The sequence below is a fragment of the Mustela lutreola genome, chromosome 11, assembly GCF_030435805.1.
Source record: "Mustela lutreola isolate mMusLut2 chromosome 11, mMusLut2.pri, whole genome shotgun sequence".
Lineage (NCBI taxonomy): Eukaryota > Metazoa > Chordata > Mammalia > Carnivora > Mustelidae > Mustela > Mustela lutreola.
In genome coordinates this window covers 25,931,819-25,957,605 of record NC_081300.1, presented here as the reverse complement: position 1 = coordinate 25,957,605, position 25,787 = coordinate 25,931,819, and the positions used below count along the sequence as shown (strand labels likewise).

The window sequence follows — 25,787 nt, the reverse complement described above, 5'->3', positions numbered from 1 at the left end:
TTTTGATGGAAAGGAGGAGTTTGTTAACAAGGAAGCTGGACAGCTGCATGCTGCAAATAGGCTCTTGAGGAGCAAATGAACATGGTCTTCACCTTGGATATATCAGGTGCTTAATATGACCACGCCAGAATAATGGTAACAGACCTGCTTCCAAACCAAAGGGCTTTCAATCTGTTTTGAAGCAAGGGGGAAGAAAGGGTTTGCCGAATAGGGATAAAGACCCAAACATACCACATACTTGTCTCCTAGCCTTCAGCCCCTTGATGACCATGTATAATTATGGACACTGGTTCTAGATGAGAATCTCCCAGGGCAGAAAACTAGCGTCACTAACAGGTTAATGAGCAGGCATGTTCCCAGGGTGAGGTGACAGTGGGAGAGGATCTCTTCCAGCCATCTGTCAAGTGCAGGGATGCTGCAGTCAATGCTGGAAGGTTCCTTCTAGACTGTTCATAGAGTTCTATGGGGTGGCAATTAAGTTGCACTTGTTTACATAAGTTTCCACCAACACACCATGGTTGCTGAAGCCATGCCAGTCCCCGGGCCGTTCGAGGCCAAGCAGGGGCATGGAGTTCAGCTTCTGAGGCCCCTTGTTTTGCATCCTAAAGTGTGTCTGTTTTCAGTGCTTTGAAGAAAGCACTCTGCTAACCAGAAAAGTACTGATTCATCCCAGGAGCTGAGCTCTTACAAGGCACAAAGGAACAGGCTGATATAAAAAGTTATTTTAGAGTTTTCAATTACTTCATGACACTATAACTAATTATGAGTAAGCTGTGCCTTACTTGAGGTTTTTCAATGGAATCTTAAAAAAAGTTTGTTTTGTTTTGTTTGCTAACAGTCTATTTGGAGAGTAAATGTGAATTTCACCTTCTAGTGTGTTTTTGTTTGCAGCACAGATGATGTGTACCAGAGACCATTAATTTGGGACAAGCAGGCTCTGAAACAGACTAAAACGTGTAACTTACCAGCATGCGGGGTAGGCATATGTGTGTGTGTGTGTGTGTGTGTGTGTGTGTTGTGGGGGTAGTATCAAGCAGTGTTATCCGTCTGCCAGGGGAGGGGAGTAACTTTTTATATAAAACAAAACTTAAAAAAGATGAACTCTTAACCACATCATACTGCCAGGACGTGAAATACATACATGTCTTTGTTTCCGTATCATTTAGGGCACGGACAGCAAAATAGAACCCCCTCTTAAAAAAGATCTGTTTAAATTAAAATCAATTAAAAACAATGAAAACTTAGTCCCATAATAACATGGTAAACAACTCAAATGGCTTTTTCTTTTTAATGCTAGGAAAAATGTTCACCTTTCAATGGTGAAAGTACTGTTAACACAGGTAGAGAGCAAACAAGGTAAAAAGTGAAAGCACATACAGACACACACAAATATATATAAAAATTGACCAGAAATCACAGGACATTTAAGCAATGTTTTCTCTTAAGTAGAACTATTTTTTTTTTTTTTTGGTACTTTAAATAGACTAAAATATTTGGTGTGGGCGGGGGAAGGAAATCAGTATTTCACAATTTTAACTTGAAAACCAGCTGCAATAAAGCCTCAGCTCATCATTTTAAAAAACGGAAAAAAAATGTGGAACCATGTCGTACTTCTGACAATCATAGGATTAAAGCTGACAAAGAACGCATCTACCGTCTACGTCACAGTGCACAGAGGATGCAGCCTCTGAGGACCACCACAGGCAAACGACAACAGGCTCTGCATCCGGCATGTTGCATTACAAAATTAATGCTGTATTAGAAAAATCTCACCTCCCGGGGTTGGTGTTCTAGCTGGTAAGCACCTGAGGGGTCGGGGGTCAGCCACACTGAGGGCACAGCTCAGTCTGGATCAGGACACCCAATGCCTCCACCTGCCATTGGCTGATGCATTCGGTAGCCTCAACAGAACATTCGCTGAGAATAAACACTATTCTGGCTTCCTGAGCAGGACAGTCTGGGGAATGTAGCAGAGGACAGAGCATCAAAGGCCGATTTTCCCTCAAGCGAAAAGAAATCCACAATACCACAGTTTTCTCTTACTGCTTAAAAGGTAAACTTCAGATCAGCTTGAACCCCATCAAGACAGGATTTGTACTTCCATACACACAGGTTCTGAAGAACTTTGCTATCTAGTTGTGTCTTCTCTGTTTCGTTAACACCCCACCCCCCCCCCCGGTTATCTTCCCTGGATTCCTAAGTGTTCGTCTCACCACCGCGCTGGGTCTTGCTGGTTACGAATCTCACATTCCACCCACAGCAAGAAGGGACTGGAGGACACCTAACCAAGTATCCCAAATGTTGGCAGCCCGAAGACTGTGAATGTAACGGCAATGATTACAACGTTTCAGGGAGTAAGGGTCAGTCACAAGAACACCTAGGGTGACCCCCTCCTCCCGGTGTGCCCAGGACTTCTCCTGGTTTGAAACGTCAAGTCCTGGAGCCAGGGAATGCCTCAGTCCCAAGGCCTCTGGGGGCTGTCGGGTCACCCTGAGCACACCACTAACTCTTCCCTTAGGATCACAAGGGAAAAGATAAGAATTTTCAAGAGCAGAAAGCTACCTATGAGGGCATCAGCTCAAAAAAATTTTTGAGGACACTTGCTAATGGCTAGCTCCTAGGAAGTCCACACATACCTTATTTAATGGTGTTGATTTTAATAGTCGGTAGTACCCTAAGCAAATTAGTGATCAGTGTATATAAACGATCACTCTTGAAACTTGTTTTCAGACAAGTCCTCTAAAGGTCCTTCTGGTTTTGTCCCAGTTATACAGTATTTCACTGAATCTTTTTTGAGATTTTCAGAGCTAAATGAATTTTTTTAAAAGATTTTATTTAATTGAGAGAGAATGAGAGAGAGTGTGAGCATGAGAGGGAGGAGGCTCAGAGGGAGCAGCAGACTCCCCACCAAGCAGGGAGCCCAATGTGGGGCTCGATCCTGGGACTCCAGGATCATGACCTGAGCCGAAGGCAGTTGCTTAATCAACTGGGCCACCCAGGTCCCCAATAATGCAGTTTTATATGTCTTTCCATCTTCTTTTTTAGGTGAAAACACTCTCTGCCAAGTATTTCCCACATTCTTGCTTCATATATTGAAGAGACTGCCAACCGGAGATACTCCCCTCAGATTACAAAGGCCCTGAATTGTTACTTCTAACAGCATTCTGCCAGAAGGCCTGGCCTTGGAAAGAGATGGCAGAGTATTCTCAGATATGAACATTTTTATTTTGCCTACAACGCTGTGATCTAGTTCAGCACTGCTTTCATCTTACTCTTTAGTTCTGCTGGTTTTGCCCTCTTGTATAAAAACAAAAAACGGTTGGTGTCACAGCTTCACTATCACTAATAAAAAGATACAAATGTTTATGCCTTAACGGTCAGGGTCAGAAAAGCAAAAATGAAGCCTGAGGTAAAGTTGGTCTAAAAAGGGACCAATTTGGGTTCTGCGTTTTGCCACTGAATAGGATTTGGAGGGGAAAAAAAAAAAAATCATACCCATGCAAGTTACCTACTTGCTACATGTGATTATTTCCCCCAATTTTCACTAATCTGTATGTTTATTAGTTACACGAACCAACAAATGACTACATTCTTAAAGCCGGTACATATATTCACCGGAAAAGCTCCCTACTCTTATTCACCAATGTATTTTTTTGTTTGAACAATCCAAGAAAGTGAATAATGAGATTGACAAACATACTTCTCAAGGGACTTACTGAAAAAAAAGAAAAGCTCTTTGGGAGAAGAGACTTTAGTAAGACTTTTATCCCTACAGACAGATGCTAAGAATCAACTTTCTGCTACGGCATTGTAAAGGGTAGAACTTAATATAGAACCAGAAATATGGCAAGCTATCTAGTGACTAACAGTGTAAAATAGCCAAAAGCTTTAAAGCCACAGAGAGAAAGAAAAGTGGAGTATGAGATAGAAAATACATAATGAAGTATTTTTAGAATTCTAAAACTTCACTTTCATCCTTTTATCAATAGATATGGATTTCATGGTTCAATAAATTATCATCCTTAATTAGAAATTGAAAGTAAATGCCTAACCCCTCACCCAAAAGAGCAAACTGAAAATTCCGGAGCAACTAAGAGCTTTTTTTTTTTCTCTCTCTCTTTCTTTTGGAGGGTAGGAGAACATCACTTTCCAGGAACTGTTCCGAAGAGAAATCTAAAAGTCCTTTGTCTAGCATGCATGGATCCTTCTCACTGCCATCAGCAGCGGCATTCTTCTTCCAAGGGTCCTTATATTTCAACCAGTGGCTGAAATTTGGGGTCTATTATGGATCTTACAGCAGGAAACCAATCAATACTGAAGTTAACTTGGGCTAACACACTCTGGTCAGATCCTCTGTGAATCAGAGAGGACCCAGAGAACTTTGGGAAATCCATTTCTATTGAGCACAGCCAAGAAAGTTAGGTCTGAATCACCTTCGGCTGCCCATAACTACACGAGAACTTGACTTGGTGGTGCTACTTCCCACGGTATCTTAAGCAGCTTAGCAATCTTTAACCAAGAGGAAAAGAATGGGAAGAGGCAATCTAACATTGAAAAAAAAAAAAAATCCTAAACTGGTACCTTCCAGAGACCACTGGCTAGATAATGATTTAATGAATGGGTGTCTACTGCAGTTCTGATGCTCATGAGTTCCAGTTATGATTCTTAATTATCAAGCTGTCTAAAAATGGCATTCTAACTGAACCACCAAATCACGACTTGGCTGAATAAATAAATTACCCTGAAGATCTGAAAAGAAAATGTCTGTAAGCCAATTAGGGAACTTTTACAGAGATCTGAGATTTAAACAACAGATTCATTCAACGGTGTTAAAATGTGAGCAGATAAATGACCCCCACTGTTCAGGTATCTCGAGGAGTGTGTATATATACATAAATCCATACATACACGTTATATAATTTATTTCCTACTAAAAAGATTTAAGGCAGTTATGCTATATATAAAGTTACCTAAAATATCCAAGAAAAAACAGTTCCTACTCAAGAAATTACATGAACACTTAGACAAGTTCTTATCATAAAGGCTATTATGAAGCTGTCTACATCTAGCATAGCTGACATTTCCTGGTTGAGGCTCCAAACACAGGAATTCCACTCCAAGAGATGATTTGTCCTGCAGTCCCCACTCATAAAAGGTAGTCTGAACAGATAAAATGTTTGTGAGAACTTGAAAAGAAGATATTAAAGGAACTCAACAGTAGGGTTCTGACTACCTCTAGAGACCATAAACCACCATTGTTACTCTTGATTGTACTAAATACAATCCAAAATGCTCCGTGGTGGAAATGGGCTAGTATTATAAGAAAATCACTGGCTGCAACTGCTGGAGAAGTTCCTAATCCTAAACATAACTTGAAATAGAATTCATGCTATTTGTCCGTCACAAAGACATTTAACTGGAGAGAAGTTCTGAGCCATTTGTAAGATGTGAAATGACGGACCAAGTAGGAACAACATGAGTCTTCCCGGTGAAGAAATTAGGACCCTGGGTAGGAAAAGCACCGTCCTTTTTGGTCTTCCATAAAGATCAATGGAGGGAAACATTCTGATGTCTGCAGATAAAACATGGTTGGCAAGGAAGAGGGCGACCAGCAAGACCACAAGAGGTACATTCTGTTGGGGGTTGGGGGGAGAATACAATTCAGTTGACGAGTATCAAGAATTTAGCAAAGCTCATGAAGCAAAGGAGCTGGGCAATAATTTGCCATGTCGCAACATCGAGGAGTTAGATCAAAGTAAGAGAAAAGATCACGTGTCGCTTATGGCCACAGACTATTTAGTTATTTCAAGAGATATGGGGAGATGGTGTGGAAGGGCACAGTCTGTGTAGTTCTAATATACACCTACTAAAGTAACTGATCAGAAAGACAGATTTTGAGTAAGGTGAACATCTTCTGTGTTACTTTATCATTCACCATCAACCAGACCAGTTGAGTACTGAGTTCTGAATAAATGCTCCAAGTGTTTAATTATTTAAAAAAAAAAAAAAAAAAAAAAAAAAAGACAGATCTTAAAGGTATATTTGGACAGCTTTTGGAAGAGGTAGAGAAACCAACTGAGCATGTATAATCTTTACTTGATTTCAATTAGCAAGAGACCAGACTGATTGTTTTTCACCTTCAAAGTCTTAGTCTTGATTGAAACCGACCTAAAAGGCACAAATAAATTGAAATTAAAATAATTTTGACAAAGGAGAAAATTCGTTAAGTTTAAAGGCAGATGAATCAAGCAAAGCTGATCTGGTTTAAGGTTAAGAAAAATGCTAGATATTAAATAATTTGCAATTACGTAATTAGAATACAGAATAAGAGTATTGAATAAGCATATTTAGCTGTCAAGAAAAATTAGGGAGATTTCCTTCTGGCAAAGTGGCAGGTCCTGAGAGAGGCGTAAACCCATAGCTTGAGGGCCAGGACTAAATCCTAGCTATCTTTTTATTACTCAGCACCTAGCACCTAGCACCGCATCAATAAATGTTGACTGAATGAATGGCTGACATAATGTATAATTAGTGTAACTGGTGTAGTTTGAACCTCATCAGGAAGGTTCCCTGAAGTAGGAGAAAAGAACACAAGCAGACTTGTTTCCAAAGGTGGGCCGAAGTCCACTCATGTATCTTAATCCTAAACAGTGCTTACACAAACTTTTCAAAGTTTTTTTAAATTTTTTTTTAAATCTGTAAAACTCTTTTTTAAAAAGAAATCTATACAGAACTCCATTACAGGATGGAAACAAAGCTGCCACTTGAATTGGGGACGTCAATGGGGACGTCACCAGCCTCCAATTCCCTACGGTGGCTCTGGATGGACTGGACTGCAAATCACCATCCATCTTAGGAATGTAATGGAAAACGCGTTCACTCAGTTTTCACGTGAGACCGAGAAAGTTACCAGCCCTGTGGAGGGGCAGTTCTAAATAATGTTGCTCATTTAAACAGAGACAAAATTCAACATTGAGAACTTATCATTGAGAAGAATGAAAACAACCCCAATAAAGGGGGGAAAAATCAACAAGATTTAAGCCACAGTAGACAAAACAGAATTCAAGAAATAGCATCTTCTAAAAAAGCATGTAAGATTACTGAACACCAGTGGAGTCAATGGCTCGATGGGTGTTAGGCGCTCAGTGTAACAGGCATTGCCAAAGAGCCGAGACCCAGTTGACTATTCTAAGGAAGAGCCCCGACACAGCTGGAGACAGAATCACAGCTGGAACTCTGTCACTGGAAACGGCTCCACGGAACACCTCCATCCAAGACTCATGGCCAGGCCCTTCTGCCTCTTTCAAACCTGTTCTCTGCCCCCAGAACTGTTCCCTGACATCACCACAAGCTCTCAAGGAAGCTAAAACCTTTCAAAGGGCAGAGGCTGCACTGGCTCTCTCCAGCCAGCCTGACAGTGGTCATACCTGGGACAAGGGAAGCTGTCTATCAAGTAAGGCCACTATATAAACTATTGTAAATTAAAGAACCCTTCTGGTCCCCAAGTTTAGATCTGTGAAGAGACTTCTGGGCAAGCATTAATACCTAATGATGAGCTGCCTTCACAATGAACCCTGGCATTTGATGCCGTTCTCCTTGCCAAGAATGCCAGTCTCCTGGGCTCTCCCCATGGCCTGCTCCCTTCTTATGTCGAATGTCAGTTCAAGCACCACTTCCTTAGAAAAGCCTTCCCTGCTATGCTCTACCACAGTCCCCTGTTTACCTCCTTCGTAGACAAATGAGCTAATTAAGGGTTAGAGTAACTGATGTCTCAGCCATGGCCGGGACCGGATCTGACTTGTTCACCTTTACCCAAAGCAAAGAAAGTTCCCGGCACACGTAACAGGTGAACAGTTAACTACTTGCTGAAAGAATAAAAAATTGAGTTTGTATGAACACATACATGTACACACAAATACAGGAAAATGGGGGAATACCCAGTAGAAAACAATCAAATGCTGAGAGTATTGAAAATGATACCGGTAGAGACAGCTGAATATGGTTTCAAAGAACAAGTACCAAAAGTGTCTATCTCCAAAAATCTGAAAATGTACTAGTAGGGGGTCAGGAGTGGCAATTTCCCTCTTGTAAAGAGATGCAAACGAGAACTGTTTAAACTGCAGAGTCAACATTCCATCTAAAGATTATCTGCCACCAAACAGACTACCAGAACGGACTACCAACATAGCGTAGCTTCTGGAATCTCCTCTGGCCACACAGCCTAAAATGTCCTTGGTTGTAATATCAACCACACATTTAGGATTAGTTCAGAAGACCCCAGACTGTAGGTAATTATAAGCTAAAAAACTCGCTAAACAGCTTCTCCCCCAATGTTTAAAATTCTGAATTCATAATTATGTAAAATAACAGATTTTTATAAATTTAATACAACATACTTTAAAAAACAGATGGCCCTTATCTGCTGATCATACCTCAGCATCACTTTTGTAGGTATTTTGCAGAAGCAATTACATTTACAAAAGGTCCATTTCATAATACAACCTGGTAACGAACGCAGAAGAAACTCAGAGAGCACTAGGTCTGCTATTGAAATATTTTAAAAGAGCTTTTAAAAAAGAGTGTTTTTATCTATAGACCGGCTTTAAAAAAAGGATAAATATACTGAAGTCATTGTAGCATATCCCTGAAAATGAATCTACTGCCATTTGTTTTGATGAGGTGTCAGGATAAATCAGCAGACTGCTTGGTTACACGAGTCTATTACTATCCACGGAAATCTGTTTTAAGACAAAGGGACTTATCCATATGAACTCGTACTGTGCTCCAGAACTAACTGGTGCTGGCAGTATTGGAGCCACCATTACTAGTGATGGATGTCATGCTACATGGTTTTGGTATCAGGGCAAAAGTGGGAATGGAAGAGAGGTCTGGAAAGATTTTCTGCAGTTTCCGTATAGTGAGATTTAGCAGTAAATAACACAAAATGAATGTTTAAGACCCACTGAACACATTAAGGTCAAGGATTTCAAAAGTTAATCCACTTTTCTTCCCCCAAGGGTTTATTTTTGGTAAAAGGCAGAAAAATTAGTTTTTCTACAAGGGAAATCTGCTTCTAAATGATAATTTGAAAATCTTGATATATATTATATATTAAAAAAGACACACAAAAATAACGGAGAAGTGGGAATAACAGATTAGGTACTGTAACTTTATAAAGGCTTGCCTAATTCAAGAAGCAGCACACACACACCTAATTTATGCAAACTAAACGTGTATATGAACAGCACAGTACTGTGATGCTGGATCATGACACATTACCTGTACACAGAGCTACTACTGGTATTAACAAACCTGTGGGACACTCGGTTTTATGCCCAACGAGACATCAGTTAAGTCTTTAAAATCTTCTCTTTCTCCTATATGGGAGGGTATTTCTAGACACTAATTTTCCCATCTAATATTCGAATATAGGAAACCGATTCCACAAGGTGCTTTAATGGGTGAGACCTCAAGTGCTGTTTTCTCTCTTGAATTTTTGGACAGTGAACAGTCCATGGGGACCACACACAAATACTATGACAGAAGAGTTGGTACATTGAGTCTTTTGATGGGACTTGAGTGGTGACGAAGCCTTATGACATGCTCGAGCAACGCACTGAAGGAGATCCCATCTGAGTTAATACTTTGTCCAACCACTGTAGAGGTCCATTCAGATGAAGCTCAATCCAGCAAGGAGTGCTCGTTACCGTCTGCCTTCTATTCAAAAGAATACAAGAAAAGAATTATGAAATTAAAAGAACAACATGGCAGTGTTTAGCGACATGCATTAAGAATTTAGATAAATTAAAAGGTTGTATATATGAAAACCTACATTCTTTTGAGCAAGTATTAAGTCAGGATAGCTAGTACTTTGAAAACTATTTAATCCTCAAAGTCTAACAAAATACTTCTAATGATATATATATATATACACACACTTTTTTGCTTCTAAAGAGATTAACAAAAATATTCTTTTCTCCTCAAATTAAAATTAGGAGGGTGACCTGACTACTTACCATCCAAATTGAGGCACCTTTAAGAGTGAAGAGAGTCACTAGTAATAACCAGGCCAGGACAAGAGACACAAACCAGGACCGTCCCAAGCAAACCAAAGACACGTCATCCTAATTTATTAATCAACCACAGAGCAGATGATACTCAAATACCAAGTCAAGTCTAAATAAATGGAACAGGGTTCAAATTTCAAGCATACCGAAACAAAACAGAATTCTGACCAAAGCTTTTCATAGAATGTTGAGAACTCCGAACAGAGTTCGGCTTTCCCTAAGTCAATGAGCAACATCCCCATTAGGAACATCGGGCAGGCTTGTGATAAGAAACACCTCTGGTATTTTGACATGATGGGACTGTGGGAACTACAAATTGTTCAATGACATCCTGTCACTTGCACGTACTGATTTGAGTTCTGTCTTATTTATTATATACAATAAGTTGGGGAGTCTGCTTGGTTCTTCAGTATGACAGCCCTTCAAACATGACAAAAGGCCATTATCAACTCTTCATCTCCAAGTGACACATGCTCAATAAAATTTAAAACTGTATTTCAGAGGATGTGGTTTCCTATAGCAGATGGTGTCAGTGCCCCACTATACTCTTCGAAGTTTCCAGTGTTCTCTAGCCAATTTTCAACGGCGTGTATCTGACTTTCTGTGCTGGAGAGCTCCTCTGCTCCAGCCACATGTGCAGCAGACTACAAGTGTTAGGAAATTCACCTCCCCGGGAGCAGCCCTCAACCAATGACACGGGAACTGCCATTTAAATGCCAGTTTCCTTTCCTTCTGGGTGGGAGAATTCTCTATGTTCGTTACTGTTTCCCACATTTTCCTATGGGAATAGCTCTAATGACCCACCCGACTTGGCATATGGCTTAATGATGGTTTTGGCTGCCTTCCCTCCCCTACCTCACTTCCCTACTTCCTCCTTCCTTACCAGGGCTTCCTCCATTTCCTGAATAAACTCCTTGCATTTGAATCTGTGCCTCAGGGTCTGAGACATACGCAGAGACATGCTTTATGCGATTGTTCCTAAACCACGACACAGAGAACATAATACCACAGTCTCAAATCTGACCCACATAAACCCACTATCTTGTTTTGATTTAATAGCATACTTTGGTTTATGCAGCTTAAAACTGCACTGGCACACTTGACAAGTTAACTCACGTTATCCAGGAGGCAGAGGCAAGATTGCCCTTTCTCCATCTTCCCCTCTGTTCTTCCTGTTGTTCCTCAGAGAAAGTTCCTCCTGCCTTCTAGCTCTCCCTCAGATCAGGCCTTCTGCGGGCTTTTGCCAAGATCTCTTTTAATTCTGATTCTCCCATTTGCTGAATTCTGCATGCTTCTTAGTTTGTTTTCAATCAGATCATTTATTACTAATAAGCTGAACCTTCTGGGATAATTCTTGATCCCGGCCATTGAACGGGGGAGTAGGTTTCAGAAGGCTGTCACTCTTCTTATGTGGCCACAGAAATGTACCCAAGACATTATTTATTCCCTATTTACTCCAATACCAATTCACTTAACTCAGATATTTTTCTCACTTATATATAAATTCTTTGCACATCTGTATTTCCTATTTACTATGCTTTCTGATCTTTATACTGGCAAACATGCTGGTCTTACAGAAAATGAAAAAATAGTTTTAGAAATCTAGCCATTGGCTCTACCTCCTCAGCTCCAGTGTCATTAAGGACAAAAGGTTCCTGGCAACCACTAGAGTTCACAGATACAGAAGTACCTGGCGTTATTCAGATCTGTAAGTGTCAAAGGCAACTAGTTTATTAACTGAAGTAGATGTGTCTCTAACTCTATACCAATAAAAACATACTGTATGTTACTGCTTCTCATAATCACAGGTTTTAAGTTCTCTCTGGGCTGAAGAATGGCAGAGTCCACAGTGCACAGAGGGCAGCACCTCTCTCTGCCAATTACAACTGTCCTTGGTAGGAGAGCCACCAAAAGACATGGAGTTCCCCCCGCCATCTGCAGTTCATGTTTAGTTGCACGAAATTTCTACTACCAGGTCCTGTAATATTCTCATCTCGTGAAGAAAAAAAAGTGTGACCTAAATGCCTGGTTATCAGATGGTACCATTTGAATCTAATTTTTAGTATCAACTCAAGTCCAAGGCAAAAAGCCTTTAAAGGCATCACATCTCAAAAGGGAAATGATTAAATGAATTATTCTACTAATATAACTGGGACAAAATAATGACAAGTCTTCATTCTAGGATATAAATATGTAAAACAATATATATTTTTATAGAAGTATTCAACCAGAAGAGCTAAAGTTTCACCCTCTCAAGAGGCATACACCTCCTAAAATTTGTTGAAGATAGAGAATCAAGTCCAAATGATATGAAATTTATTTTGAAGGGCCCAAACTGCCAGAGAAAGAGAAATACTACTGCTATGCTGTATGAGTATCTTCGGAGTCAGGCACTCAGAGAGTAGCAGTATGAGCCGCAGAAGGACTAAGTATTTTACTTATAGTTCTAACCTTAAAGATGCTAAGGAAGTCTTCCCTTTCTGATGTGGAATCCCATGCACTGTTTAGTGTGGCAAGAACCTGGTCTATCTTATCCCCTGATGACAAATTAGCTTCTGTAGAACTCAATTATGTAATTGTTGCTACTATCCTTGGAGAGGGTGTTAAGAGTCAAGAAGAGCTTTCTTCAAGTCCCAACTCTACCACTCACAAAGTGTCCTTGGGCAAATTATCAAATCTTTTCTAAGTCTACTTCCAAATAAGTATTAGTTTGAACCATTTAACATACCACACGGAAAACACCGCCCAGGGCCGGCCTGACACGGAACAAGTACGCCCTTCTAGCTACCTCTTAACCTTACATTCAACTGGTCTCAACTCAGCCGTCCAGCCATACTCCTCTTGACCTTCTGTACTCCAGTCAAACCAAACTGCATTCTAGGGTCAAGACAGTAGTTTCCCAACCTCTCCTGCCTACCTCAAATGCCATGCATCTTTCAAAACCTAAAGCAGGTGACCCCTCTACCAGAAGCCTTCCCAGAGCCCCAGTGAAAATGTTTCTCCTTGAGTGAACGGACAGACGCCTTCAAATATACTCTTTTAATGCCATCTGCCACCCTGATCACACTTCTGCCAGCATCCAACCAGGTTTTCAATCTGTCTTCTATAATGCCAGCACAGGCATTTGGAGAACTTGTGAATGCCCAGACCTCCAAAGCCCTTTTGTTACTTGGCATGTGCTCTGCTGACTGCATAACCTTAAGGAAAATCGATACATGGGAACTCTAGGAGATGCAAAGAACGGAAGAAAGAAGAATTACATTGTGGAAATTTAAGAGCTGAATATGTATTTCATACCGGTATTCCGCTCCCCACCCTTTCACAAAACTCATTCTTATGGTGCACATTCTAGTTAGCTGATACACGGCTTCAAAACCCTGATTAACGGACTGAGCCAGAAGAGCAGCAAATTCCTGGTTGTTGAAGATCTTCAGATTACAGCCTATGATTGAAAACAGTAAAAACCGTGTAAAACGAGTATCATTGTAAGACAATAATTTCAAAAGGGCTACAGATCTTAAAAAACAAGCATGCAAATTCTCCCCCGAGTCCCAGAATTAACAATAACTATGGCAGCTCAGCAAGTCGATGGGATAGGCTGACTGACACTGGTGCAGCATACCTGGTGGGATTTTACACACGGTTGCAGGGTGCCAGCCGTATCTCTGATTACAGTTGGGGCTCTGCACGAAGATTGCACTATCACTTAGGCACTCGGCAAAAACTTCTCCACCGATGTAATATAAGCGCACTCCTCTTCCTAAAACAAAATACACATGGGATTAGTTTTATAACATTTCCTGTTTTTAGCATAACTTTGGAAGAGTCTCTTCTTGGACGAGTACTAAAATGATGGAAGCTATTTTGATAACCTCTTCCACAGCGATGCTTTTCTGAAGCCTAACTTCGAAACATACCACACTGTATTTTTCCAAGTATTTTTTTTAACATTGTCTTACTGACTTCAAAAAATAAGACATGCTTATCAAAAGTATTGAGGCAATGTAGAAAAATACATGGCTAGTAAAATAAAGAATTTCATACAAATTATATATTATTTTAAAATAAGTAAAAGAAATTGAGGTAATTTTAAAGGAACTAACGCTTCAGATAAATAAGCCTTCACTATAATAATAGTATTTCCTTAACAACCACACTAAAGTTAAGAAAAAAGGAAAAAAAATCAAGAAATTAGAGTCACTTGCCCTTTTTAAAATTACATATGAAGCTGACAACCAAATCCCTAGACAGATAAGCAGAACGAGGGAAGGAAAAATATGCTGGGAGATTTTAACAAGCCAACTGTGAAAGGCAGCGATCTAGACAGCACCAAAGGTTCTCACCCCTGGTGTGTATACATCTCTATTATTCAGTCAGGCATGAATCGAGGTGCTGCTGTTAAGGGAGTTTTTCAAATGTAATTAAGATCTCCAATCAGCTGACCTCAAGGAAAGGAGATTCTCTTTTGGTGGGCCTGACTTAATCAGGTGATATCCCTTAGAAAGGACTGGGCTGTCCCTGGTGATAGTGGGTTCGAAATGTGAGAGAGAGGGTTCCATAGCAGAGATTCTCTGTGCCTCATTGTGAAGACAGTGGGTCCATGGGGAAGGAATGCTGGTGGCCTCTAGCTGCTGAAAGCAGCTCCGAGGTGACCGTCTATAGCAAAAGAGGACCTCGCGGATACAACTTCAGGGAAGTGGACTCTGCAACAATCATGTAAGCTCAGAAGGGGACCTCAAGCTCCAGACGAGAACACGGCCCAGTCAATGCCACGGTCTCCCATTCTGAGACTCGGTGGATACTCCTAACCCTTGCCTGGACTCCTGACCTGCAGCAACTGTGGCCTCACAAATGTGTGTAGTTTCAGGCTGGTTAGGTGTGTGGTAACATGTTCTGTGACACAACCACCTAAAGCCCAGCTTTAACACATAAACACAGAACCGACACCCTGCTCTCACAACCACAGAATGTGGTAAAGCCACCAAACGTGTACCTGACCATCAGGAAAAGATTAAATCCCAAAAGGAGAGATTTCCCAGGCTACAGTCTCTGATCAAAACCACCCGATAAGTTAGAAATCCAAAGTAAAAAGACAATCCAAGAGGCGGCTCGTTGGTCTACTGGGATGATTCTCGCTTTGGGCGCTAAAGACAATCCAAGAATAAGAGCAATCTAAGATTGTGGAGAGAAGTATGTATAGTAGAGAAAACCTCCTGTTATCTGTATGCAGAACCCTAATTAAAACACAGGCAGAAAAAGAACTGCTTTAGTTAAGGGTCAGGTATTCGGAAGCCCTCGTTATCCCCAAGACATCTACAATTATACAAAATTTACACACCAAGCAAGACCTGAGAAATTCCACACAGAGCCAAATCACAGCACTGCGCAGAATCACACCTGTTCAGTGACCAGTGTTTCTCACAAGAAGTGATGGTTAATTCATCAGAAACAGAAGCAAACCATTGCTAAAAGAAGTTCCTTTACAGTAATGAGAACTATGTTCAGTTATATTCGTGACACTCCAATTCTTTTTTTTCCTTACCTCACTGCCAAAAAAATACTGGACACCCCAAAGAGTCACTATTAATGTGGACTACCACCTATGGAAACTTAACACGTTCGGTATTAAAACGGAGATTCAAAAAAGTATACCAGTTCACTGAGAAATCTAAATAATAAAGCCATTACGAATTCACATAAATAACATTGTTATGAAAAATAACAGTTCCCCACCCCCCCCAAAATTAGTGAGAATAGCAATGCTTCATGTTTTTGCAACTCTCTCTACTGTCTGGCTTCATGGAAGAAGGTTGGATTCTCATCAGATCCTACATGTAGTTGCCTGCAAAATCATATGCCTTGTAGTTTCTGGAATGTTTCACTGTACATTCACAAGTGAACAAGAGTAAAAAAAGAAAACAGGATCTTAGTAGCATTATGAAAAGAGTTTTGACCTCATAAACGTGCTAAAAGGATATTGGGACTACTACATTTTGAGATCCTCTGAATTATGTTCTGAACTAGGTATTAAAGAACAGTTTTTGTTGAAAATCTCTTCCTTTAGGTAAGGGTGAGCAGATTTCATTACTTAATATATGAACTCCTGAAAGGGGGAATCCTCGGAGACGTCAACAAACTGAAAAAAGTCATGATTTGTTAAAATTAAAATTCTGAAATCTGAACATGACAATCTTAGGACTGGCAGAGACTCTGCAACGTAATTTTAATGCCAATTTACTGACGGACTGCCCAGTATCAAGGGTGCCCAATAGAGGAGAAGCCAAAGTCAAGGGCATGCGGGTCGGACGCGGCCAGACAAGGCAAGCAGCTGCACACGAGCTCCAGACATGGTAAGCCACGCGGCGGCCCCACTATGAGTACATAGCAGTGGATCCTCACACAAGGGAAAAACACGTACCTATATGTCTTCTTGTCATTTCTACAGTCGCGTTTCGGTTGACGTTGGAGAGCAACCCTAGGCAGAACCTCTCTGAATTGGATGGATCTGTGAAACCGTCGACAGTGAGTGAGGGCTGTGATGCGTGGAAGGTCTCGCCAACCCTCTGGTTTAATTCATAATAGGCTATTGAACACCAAAATGCAGGTTCTGAGTAAGTAACTGGCTGCAAATCTGGGGAAAAAAACCAAACCCATAAAAGCAAGAAATGTTGTGTGAACAGTTCAAGCCAAGAAGAGATCGAGTATCAGCAGCTATCTGCACATGCCCTAGGCCGGCTTCCACTGGCTACCGTTCAGGAAGCTGACTTAACATCTACACTACAAATTCCAGTTTCCATTAGATCATACCAGATTTTCAGTGTCTCAAATTTCCCCCATCTCCTGAAGTCATCTAATCTTCAAACATCTTTCTCAGACTTTATGATGGGTCATGTTCTACCAGTAGTTTTATTCAAGTTCATGTTTGAATATAAAATCATTGCAGGCAAAGTAAATCAACTTGTATAATAACACTAATTTTGGGGTAGGATAAAATGGAATAAAGCTGGAGCAAGGATGGAGTCAAAAGCCACAAGAAGAAAAAATTCTATCATAATAACAGGATACAAAATACAAAATATTTCTGACATTGTCTATTTTGACAGGCGATCCTCCATGAGTTACCCTAGTTACAAAAAGAGAAAACCCACGCACACACAAGGAACAGAAAGTAATAAAACACAAGAAGCATGCAAGTTAAAACAGAATATGGACTCAAAAGAATTTACATATTTTATGGGAAAACTAGGAACCCATGGATTTAACTTCTATAATTTTAATTAGAAGAAGTGAGGAGGGGCACCTGGGTGGCTCAGTGGTTAAGCATCTGCCTTCTCAGAGGGGAGTCTGCTACTCCCTCTGCCCCTCCCACCGCTTGTGTATGCTCTCTCTCTCAAATAAATAAAATCTTTAAAAGAAGACACAAGGAATATCATAAAAAAAAAATTTTGTAGACTGAATTCGTCATGTGTAGAAACTGAAGAGACATTGTGAAATACCGAGGTAAACTGAAGGCCAAGATTTAACTACACAACGCATACACACACACCCCCCGTACCGTTAGACATAGGTTCATGCGTGTATATATACATACATACATATATATGGATATACACCTCATATTAATAACTGCTATCACAAAATATATCCTGAAATAAACATACCTATTTAAATCTAGCCATAATAGGTCATTAAACTTTCCATAAAGAATATAATTTCCATGAATAGACTTATTAGGTTTTTATGCTCATATGTGCCAGTAGAAAACAGTTTTAGTAGTATTAAGGCAAATTATCATTTTTAAAAAGCATGAATTGAAATAATCATTTCATTATTCGTTAGGATCTATTTCTCATATACATGAAAAATAATTACCAGTGAAGACATACAATTTACTGACATAGTGTAAAACAGTGTCAGGGGCAGAGGGTAGTATTTGCAACTTACCCAAACTATGATTAACGGGGGAAAGAGTAGTAGGAGATAGTTCTGCTGGAGATCCTGAAACAAAAGGATTCAATCTTATAATAGATACGCAAGTATTTCTAGAACTTTTGACCAAATAATAAATAAATAAATAAAATTAGGATGCATCTGGTTGTAATTAATGATCATAGATAATACAGATAAGTTTATCCCCTTAGAATTCAAAATACACAAGTGTTATATGGGAATTTAATTTTGAAGGCTTCAGTATATAAAAGGTACAGAAGAATATAAACAGCCCTGGCTTCTAGCCACCCAGTTCTCCATCCCAAAGGCACCCAGTGCTGCCAGTTCTTTGTGTACTCTTCCAGAAATAATCTGTGAACCTCACAAGCAAATATATTGTTCTGTGCTCCCCACCTTGCTTTTTATATACAAATGGTAACAGTACTGAACTTTGCTTTTATACTACTTACTGACTGAGGAATGCTGATGTGTCCTTATGACTCTCTCCCTCTCTGTACTAGCCACAAAAGCTTATATTATGCTGTATAATGATCCTATATTGGTAGATACTCAGACTATTTGCAATCTTCTGCTTTAAGAACCAAGACTGCAATGAGTAATCTTGCACATTTTGCATACTTCCAATCATATTGTTCTCTCAGAGAAAACGCCAGGTCCAAGAGCTATACAACCATGATTTTGATAGATTTTGCCCCAACTGTCGTCTATAGGTTGTACCAGTTTACAGTCCCAGTAGCAAGTGGTGTTATATAAGGATGAATGGTGTTAGCTCATGTGTTAGCACTCATCACTGAAAACAGGATTATAAATGACATGGAGCAAGCAGTTTTATACTTCTTTGTACTGTACTGCCTTTGTGTGAACAGTTTCTTCTTGTGCTCACATTTCTATAATGATGGGGATCACTCCTCTCCCTGATTTCTAATAGGCTATTTATGTACTGGGCTATTAGTCTTTTTATGTTATGGGTTGCAAATATTTGGTCATCTGTCTTATGACTTCATAATTTTGATTAAACAGAATTAAAAAAACCTTGGGGTCTCACACTTGGATAAAACAGTCATGACAGCTAGATATTCTTGATCTACTCTTAACTTTAGGGAGATACTTCTAGTATTTTACCATTAAGTAGGACACGGATTTAGAGATGAGAGATAAAATTTCTTATTTAGCATTTTTGCATCAATAATCTCACCCGGGGGTAGCTGGGTGGCTCAGTGGATTAAGCGTCTGCTTTTGGCTCAGGGGATGATCTCACGGGCTTGGGAAGAAGACCTGGATTGGGTTCCCTACTCAGGAGAGAGTCTGCTTCTCCCTCTGCCCCTCCCCCTGCTCACGCTCTCTCCAATAAATAAACAAAATCCTCAAAAAAAAAAAAAAAAAAAAGATCTCAAACAATACTGGTCTACAGATTCACCCTATAAGTGTAATGTTACATTGCCTGAGGAAGACAATCTAGAAGCTTTATGTCTTTTTTATGTTCTATGATAGCTTAAATGGCACTGTAATAAAGCATTTTTTAATAGTTTGGTGGAATTCCTGTGTGAAATTGTTTGCAGTTAATAATTTTCTAGGGTTTACCCTAGGACATTTCTCTATTTCTTCTATGAAAGTTCACTGCTAAGATAGCTCTATCTTCTGTAGTCAGTGTTGGTAAATAATATTTTCTTAGAAAATTATCCATTTCTTCCAGTTTTAGGTAAACAGGTTAAACTTAATCAAGAAAATAAGGGGAGAAGGCAGAAGTACATAAAATAAGCAATACCACAAACGCAGACCAAAAAAAATGGAATTATTCAGAGACTACTTCAGTCAATTCCATGTAATTAAATTTTAAGACACATATGTTGTGAATGTTGTTAATTAATGTAATTACAGAATACATTTTGTTTTCTGATCATTTTTCCTATACATTTTTCAGAAAGTTATATAAAAAAGCATGACCTACAGCTCCCACACCTCAAATATCATAGCAAGCTGTAGGCTAAGACAGGTTGGACCCCTGACCTCCCACACTGTGACAACCGCAACATAAAATAGCAGGTAACACCCCCAGATAAACAGATGAATCAAAACTAGAGAACGGGTGATAATCAGAACAAACTTCCATAAGAAAATTAAGCTCTTTTTTTGTTCCTGTTTGAAAAATCTGTTGGCAATTCCAACAGGTCCTACTAAGAAAGGTCAAAATATATTTAGAACAGGGGCGCCTGAGTGGCTCAGAGGGTTAAGCCTCTGCCTTCGGCTCGGGTCATGATCTCAGGGTCTTGGGATCGAGCCCCACATCGGGCTCTCTGCTCAGCAGGGAGCCTGCTTCCCCCTCTCTCTCTGCCTCTCTGCCTACTTGTGGTCTCTGTCAGTCAAATAAATAAAATCTGTAAAAAAAAAAATTAAAAAAAAAATATATATTTAGAACAATGAACTAAAACTCACCATTTCCTGAAGCAGATATAAAATAAACAAAGCTACGAGAAATGGAGGAAACTGCCCAATTATTCATATCTCTTAACTACTGATTCCTCTCCTAAATGCTTATCACTTATCAAAGTGACCAGTTAGAATTACAGATTTAGAAGAATGGTTCATTATAATCATACATAAAGTTTTAAGAAGTTGAACAATTTATTAGAAATTTTGTAAAGAGGCAAATTAATTGATAAATTAATCTATTAGTTACTCATATATTCATGCTGCTACTAAAGTCTGCAACTTCCAGTTATAAGAAGTAATAAATACTCTCAGTACTTAGGCAGTGGTTATTAGTAGTCTTGGCAGCTAAAACATTTAGAAGAATCCTTGTATATCTTTGTATACAAGTTTGCATAGAGTTGTAGGATAAGTTTTTCAAAAGGAAACTTTAGATCAAAAGATATGTGTATTAAGTTTTTATAAGTGCCAAAGTACCTCCCCAAAATGCTTAGTCCCAACCCAGAATTTATGAGCTAGAGTTTCTTCACCCTGTGTCACTACCTTTTGACATTTGCCTATTTGACTCAAAGGGTGAAAGAGATTACATTTTAAAAATTTTTTGTTGTTGTAAATAGTACACTCATATACTTTTTGTCCATTTTTCTTTGACTTATTTTCTTTTTCTTCTTAACCTGTAAGTGGTCTTCAATTTTGAAATCTATTAGACTGGTCATTCATTTGCAAACATTTCCCCAAGTTTTTCGTTTCTTTTGATACAGCTTTCAAGGTGACATTAATTTTTTAAATCAGACATTACTTTTTAGAGCAGTTTCTAGGTTCACAGCAAAATAAGCAAAAAGTACCAAGAGCTCCCAGACAGCCACGTACACATACATGTACAGTCTCCCTTGCAATGAGTACCTAGCACTGCAAGGGTTCATTTGTTGCTGTCAAGGAACGGACATTGACACGTCATTATCACCCAAAGCCCACAGTTAATATGACGGTTCATTCTTGGTATTGTACATTCTATGGGCTTTGACAAACACACAATAATACATATTCACCATGTAGTATCTTACAAAATAGTTTCACTACCCTAAAAATCCCCTGTGCTCTCTCTATCCATCTCTTCCTCCTCTCTGACCCCTGGATATCACAGATCTTTTCATCATGTCTATAGTTTTCCCTTTTCCAGAACGTCATATAGTTGGAGTCATAAAGTATGTAGCCTTTAGAAACTGGCTTCTTTCACTTGCAATATGCATTTAAGTTTCCTCCATGTCTCTTCCTGACTCAGTAGCTCATTCCTTTTCAGTGCTGAATAATATTCCATTCTCTGAAAGTACCACTGTTTACTTATCTACTTACCTACTCAGTGCTTCCAAGTTTTGGCAATTATGAATAAAGCTACTGTACATGTCCATATGCACGATTCTGTGTGTCCATATATTTTCAGCTCTTTTGGGGAAACACTATGGAGTGTGATTGCTGGCTCATACAGTAATAGTATATTTAGTTTTGTAAGAAGCTGCCAGTGAGTCTTCCAGAAGAGCTGTACCATTCTGCATCCCCACCAGCGAGGAATGCGAGGTCCTGTTGCTCCACTTCCTCACAAGCATTTGGGCATTGCCAGTGTCTGGATTCTCGCCATTCTAATAGGTGTGTGGTAGTTAACATTTTTTTATATTTTATTTATTCAAATTTGCCAATATTTTCTGATGGTTTTATACTTTACATATTTCTCACTTAGATTATTTTAAGAATTCCTCGTCATGTACTGAAAATTATAGTTTCATTTTTTACTTTTAAGTGTTTGCTCCAAACGGAATTCATTTAGTTTGAGATGAATTACATGTTTAGTATTTAATATTTTTTTGAAGAGTATTAAAATTAATTTGAATTTCTTGAGCAAAGTTAATGGCTAAAAATGTATTAAAAAGTTTGAGTAAATTACCCAACCATAAATTAATAGCATACAAGTGCAATAATAAAAAGTGTAATTCTTTCAAAAGGACTTATGGGTCTTTGTTTTCTTTTCTTTTTTTTTTTTTTTTAAAGATTTTATTTATTTAACAGACAGAGATCACAAGTAGGAGGAGAGGCAGACAGAGTGGAGGAAGCAGGTTCCCTGCTGAGCAGAGAGCCCTATGTGGGGCTCGATCCCAGGACCCTGGGATCATGACCTGAGCCGAAGGCAGAGGCTTTAACCCACTGAGCCACCCAGGTGCCCCCATTCCTTTGTTTTCCTATCACAGAGAAAATCCTGAAAAACTGAAATTATCCACTATTTCACTTTTAGACCAAAAAGGCTTAAAAAGCAAGATTTTAAAAATCTTATTTACTGAGTACAGACCAGTCATTTTCACAGACTCTTCAGAAAACTGGGAGTCATGCTGGGGTACTCCACCAACCTTTGCCGTACCTCATCACCAAGCAATGCATCTCAAAAGCATGCATTTCTCCCTACACCCAGAAACCAGCCAGAGGACGTCTACTGCAGTAGTCATGAATAGGGCATCCAGAATTTCACATCTAGGTGCAGACTTTGGTCACTTTTTAGCTCTTTTTCTATGATGTCCACTGCAGTGTTATATTTTTAGTTTTAGTTTTTGTAAACACTGAACCTTTTAAAATTAAGAGTACAATTACTGCCAGAGGATGGGACTTACACAGAATGCTTATATTTTCTTTTTTATTTTTAAAGATTTTATTTATTTTATTTGACAGAGAGAGATCACAAGTAAGCAGAGAGGCAGGCAGAGACAGAGGGGGAAGCAGGCTCCCTGCTGAGCAGAGAGCCCAATGCGGGGCTCAATCCCAGAACACCGAGATCATGACCCGAGCCAAAGGCAGTGGCTTAATCCATTGAGCCACCCAGGCGCCCCAGAATGCTTGTATTTTCTTGTTTTATCTAACTTTTTTTTATAATGAACATCTACATGGTATAGAATTCAAAATGTTGCAGCATAATTTCATCTGTAAAATACTCTCTTTTCTTTGACATGGAATGGTAGAAATATTAGACAAAGCAAAAAGAAAATGGAAAAAAAGAAAGCCATGTTGTATGTAGTATGTCAATTCCAGCTCAAAAAATATACATTTTCCTCATGTGTCTTTATTATGTGCTATGCATTTTCAAATTTTCAGTGAGCAAGAATTCTATGTATAAGAATAAAGATGCTTTTCTTTTGTTCTTATTAATAACTTCTACAGGGTTCCCCTTATAATTAGAACACAGAAGGCTAAGAAAAACCCTGGCTCCCAAAATAACCATAAGAAAATACTGGAAACACTAAAACAACTTTATTATTCTTTAGGGTAACCAAAAAGCTATAGATCTATTTAAGTCTAAGTGAGCTAGCTTGCGGGGGTTGGGGTGGGGGGGTAAAGTCTCTCTAAGGAAGCAGAGAGAGGGGACCATCTTCATCACTGACAGTGCCTGCCAAGTCAGGACAGACACACAGGACTGGGCTTGTCAAAGGAAAAATAAACCACCATTTTAACAGCCAAGTGCAGGCACATGGAATCTAAGAAGCCCAAGCCAGGACGTAGTCCTCCTCTTGGTCAGCCAATTCTAAACCACACATCTTGAGCTGAGTATGGAGTAGCACAGGAAATTTTGGGAAAGGCTGGAAAGCAGTGAGAGATCTGCAGTCTCGTATCTAAAAACCTGCTGAGGTAGGAGGTTACCCCTACCTTCAAGCCTACGGTGATCTGACATTAATTAAAACATCAAATTGGGGAGCCTGGGAAGCTCAGTGGGTTAAAGCCCCTGCCTTCAGCTCAGGTCATGATCTCAGGGCCTGGGATCCAGCCCTGCATCAGGCTCTCTGCTCAGCAGAGAGCCCGCTCCCACCCCCCCCCCCGCCCTTGCCTATCTCTCTGCCTGCTTGTGATCTCTGTCAAATAAATAAATAAAATCTTAAAAAAAAAAAAAAATCAAATCATCACCCATCCAGCTCAACTCCTAACCATGTGGAAGAGATAAGCTCCTCAACTTAACAACCAGAAAGAGAAAAGGGGAAGGCTTTCCAGGGGAGAATATTATCTATATTACTGTCTAGTATTATTTTAGACAAAATACCCAGCATGCAATTAAAAAACAAACATGAGACGTGCAAAGTAGTAGGAAAAACTGAACCCTTAATTAAAGAGATAAAAGTCAACAGACGCAGACTACGTACGAAGCAGGTACTAGCATTATCAAAAAGACTTCCAAATGTAAACTGTAAAACTAAAAAACAGATAATCTGAAATGAACTCCCTCAACTGGCTCAACAGCAGACCAAAAGTTACACCTGCTTATACACAAAGGAGCCAAGGTAAATCAATGGAGAAAGAAACGTTTCTTCAACAAGTAGTGCCAAAACAAGTGGACACACATCTGCAAGAACGGAAGAAAGAGTAGAAATGGTAAATATGCAGGTCAACACAAAAAGTTAATTTTAACCCTTTAAAAATTAAAACAAAACAGAACAAAACCCTCAAAGGTACTTTGGGGTTTATACACACACGTAATGTAAGACAAATGACAAGGGCAGCACCGAGGCAGGTGGATGGAATTAGTGTTACAAAATTCTTACACTGCACATGAGGCTATAAAATACTACAAATTAACTACCTAAGAAGGTGATAAAATTGGGATATACATTGTAATCGTGATAACACTCACTGAGAGCACTGCTAACTGGTACTGTTAAAAAGTCAAGAGAGTAAACAGAATGGATTCCAACATAAATATATGTGATTAATCTGAGAGAATTCAGGAAAATGAAGAAGAGAGGAACAAAATTCAGATGGGATAAATAGTAAAGAAAACAGTAAAATGGTAACCCAAACCCAATGATACCAACAAAGACACTACATAAAAATAGGCTAAATATTCCAATTAAAAGAGACTGACAAAGACATGCAGTGCTGTCCACAAGAACACATTTCACATATAAAGACAGACTGCAAGTAAATGGATGAAAGCTATACCACACAGCCAATGAAATAAATAAGTTATGGTGATATGAACAGGAGACACACTTTATAACAAGGGTCAATTCATCCGAAGGACATCATCATTCTAAGCGTGTGCCAGTGAAGACAGAGACTCAAAACTCATGAAGCAAAAACTGACAGGACCAAAATCAGAGCTGGAAACACTAACACCACTCTCCATTACTGAGAGGACAAGTAGAAAAAAAATGAGAGGATTAGGAAGATCTAAACACCACCATCAAACGCCCTAAATGACATAGAGAACTCTGCAAGTGCAGAACATTCTTTTCAATTATACAGAGAATTCTTTTCAACACAAATAAGACATGTTGTAGCATAAAATAACTTTCAGTAAATTTCCGAAGACTGACA

General features: G+C 39.3%; 1 protein-coding gene across 3 annotated transcripts in view; it reads right to left on the bottom strand.

Moving 5' to 3' along the window:
• Positions 1 to 1,274: 1,274 nt before the first annotated feature.
• SMAD2 (SMAD family member 2) overlaps positions 1,275 to 25,787 on the bottom strand; it is a 79,060-nt gene continuing 54,547 nt past the window's right edge. For 2 of the 3 annotated variants that reach the window (XM_059140816.1, XM_059140813.1), the window contains 5 exons: positions 18,012 to 18,065; positions 16,486 to 16,698; positions 13,690 to 13,827; positions 13,365 to 13,509; positions 1,275 to 9,717 (listed from right to left, as the gene is read on the bottom strand). In XM_059140816.1, coding sequence (XP_058996799.1) covers positions 9,594 to 9,717; positions 13,365 to 13,509; positions 13,690 to 13,827; positions 16,486 to 16,698; positions 18,012 to 18,065 — 674 coding nt within the window. In that variant the 3' untranslated portion in view covers positions 1,275 to 9,593. The remainder of the gene's footprint in view (positions 9,718 to 13,364; positions 13,510 to 13,689; positions 13,828 to 16,485; positions 16,699 to 18,011; positions 18,066 to 25,787) is intronic. The other variant, XM_059140815.1, reaches the window with a different exon arrangement.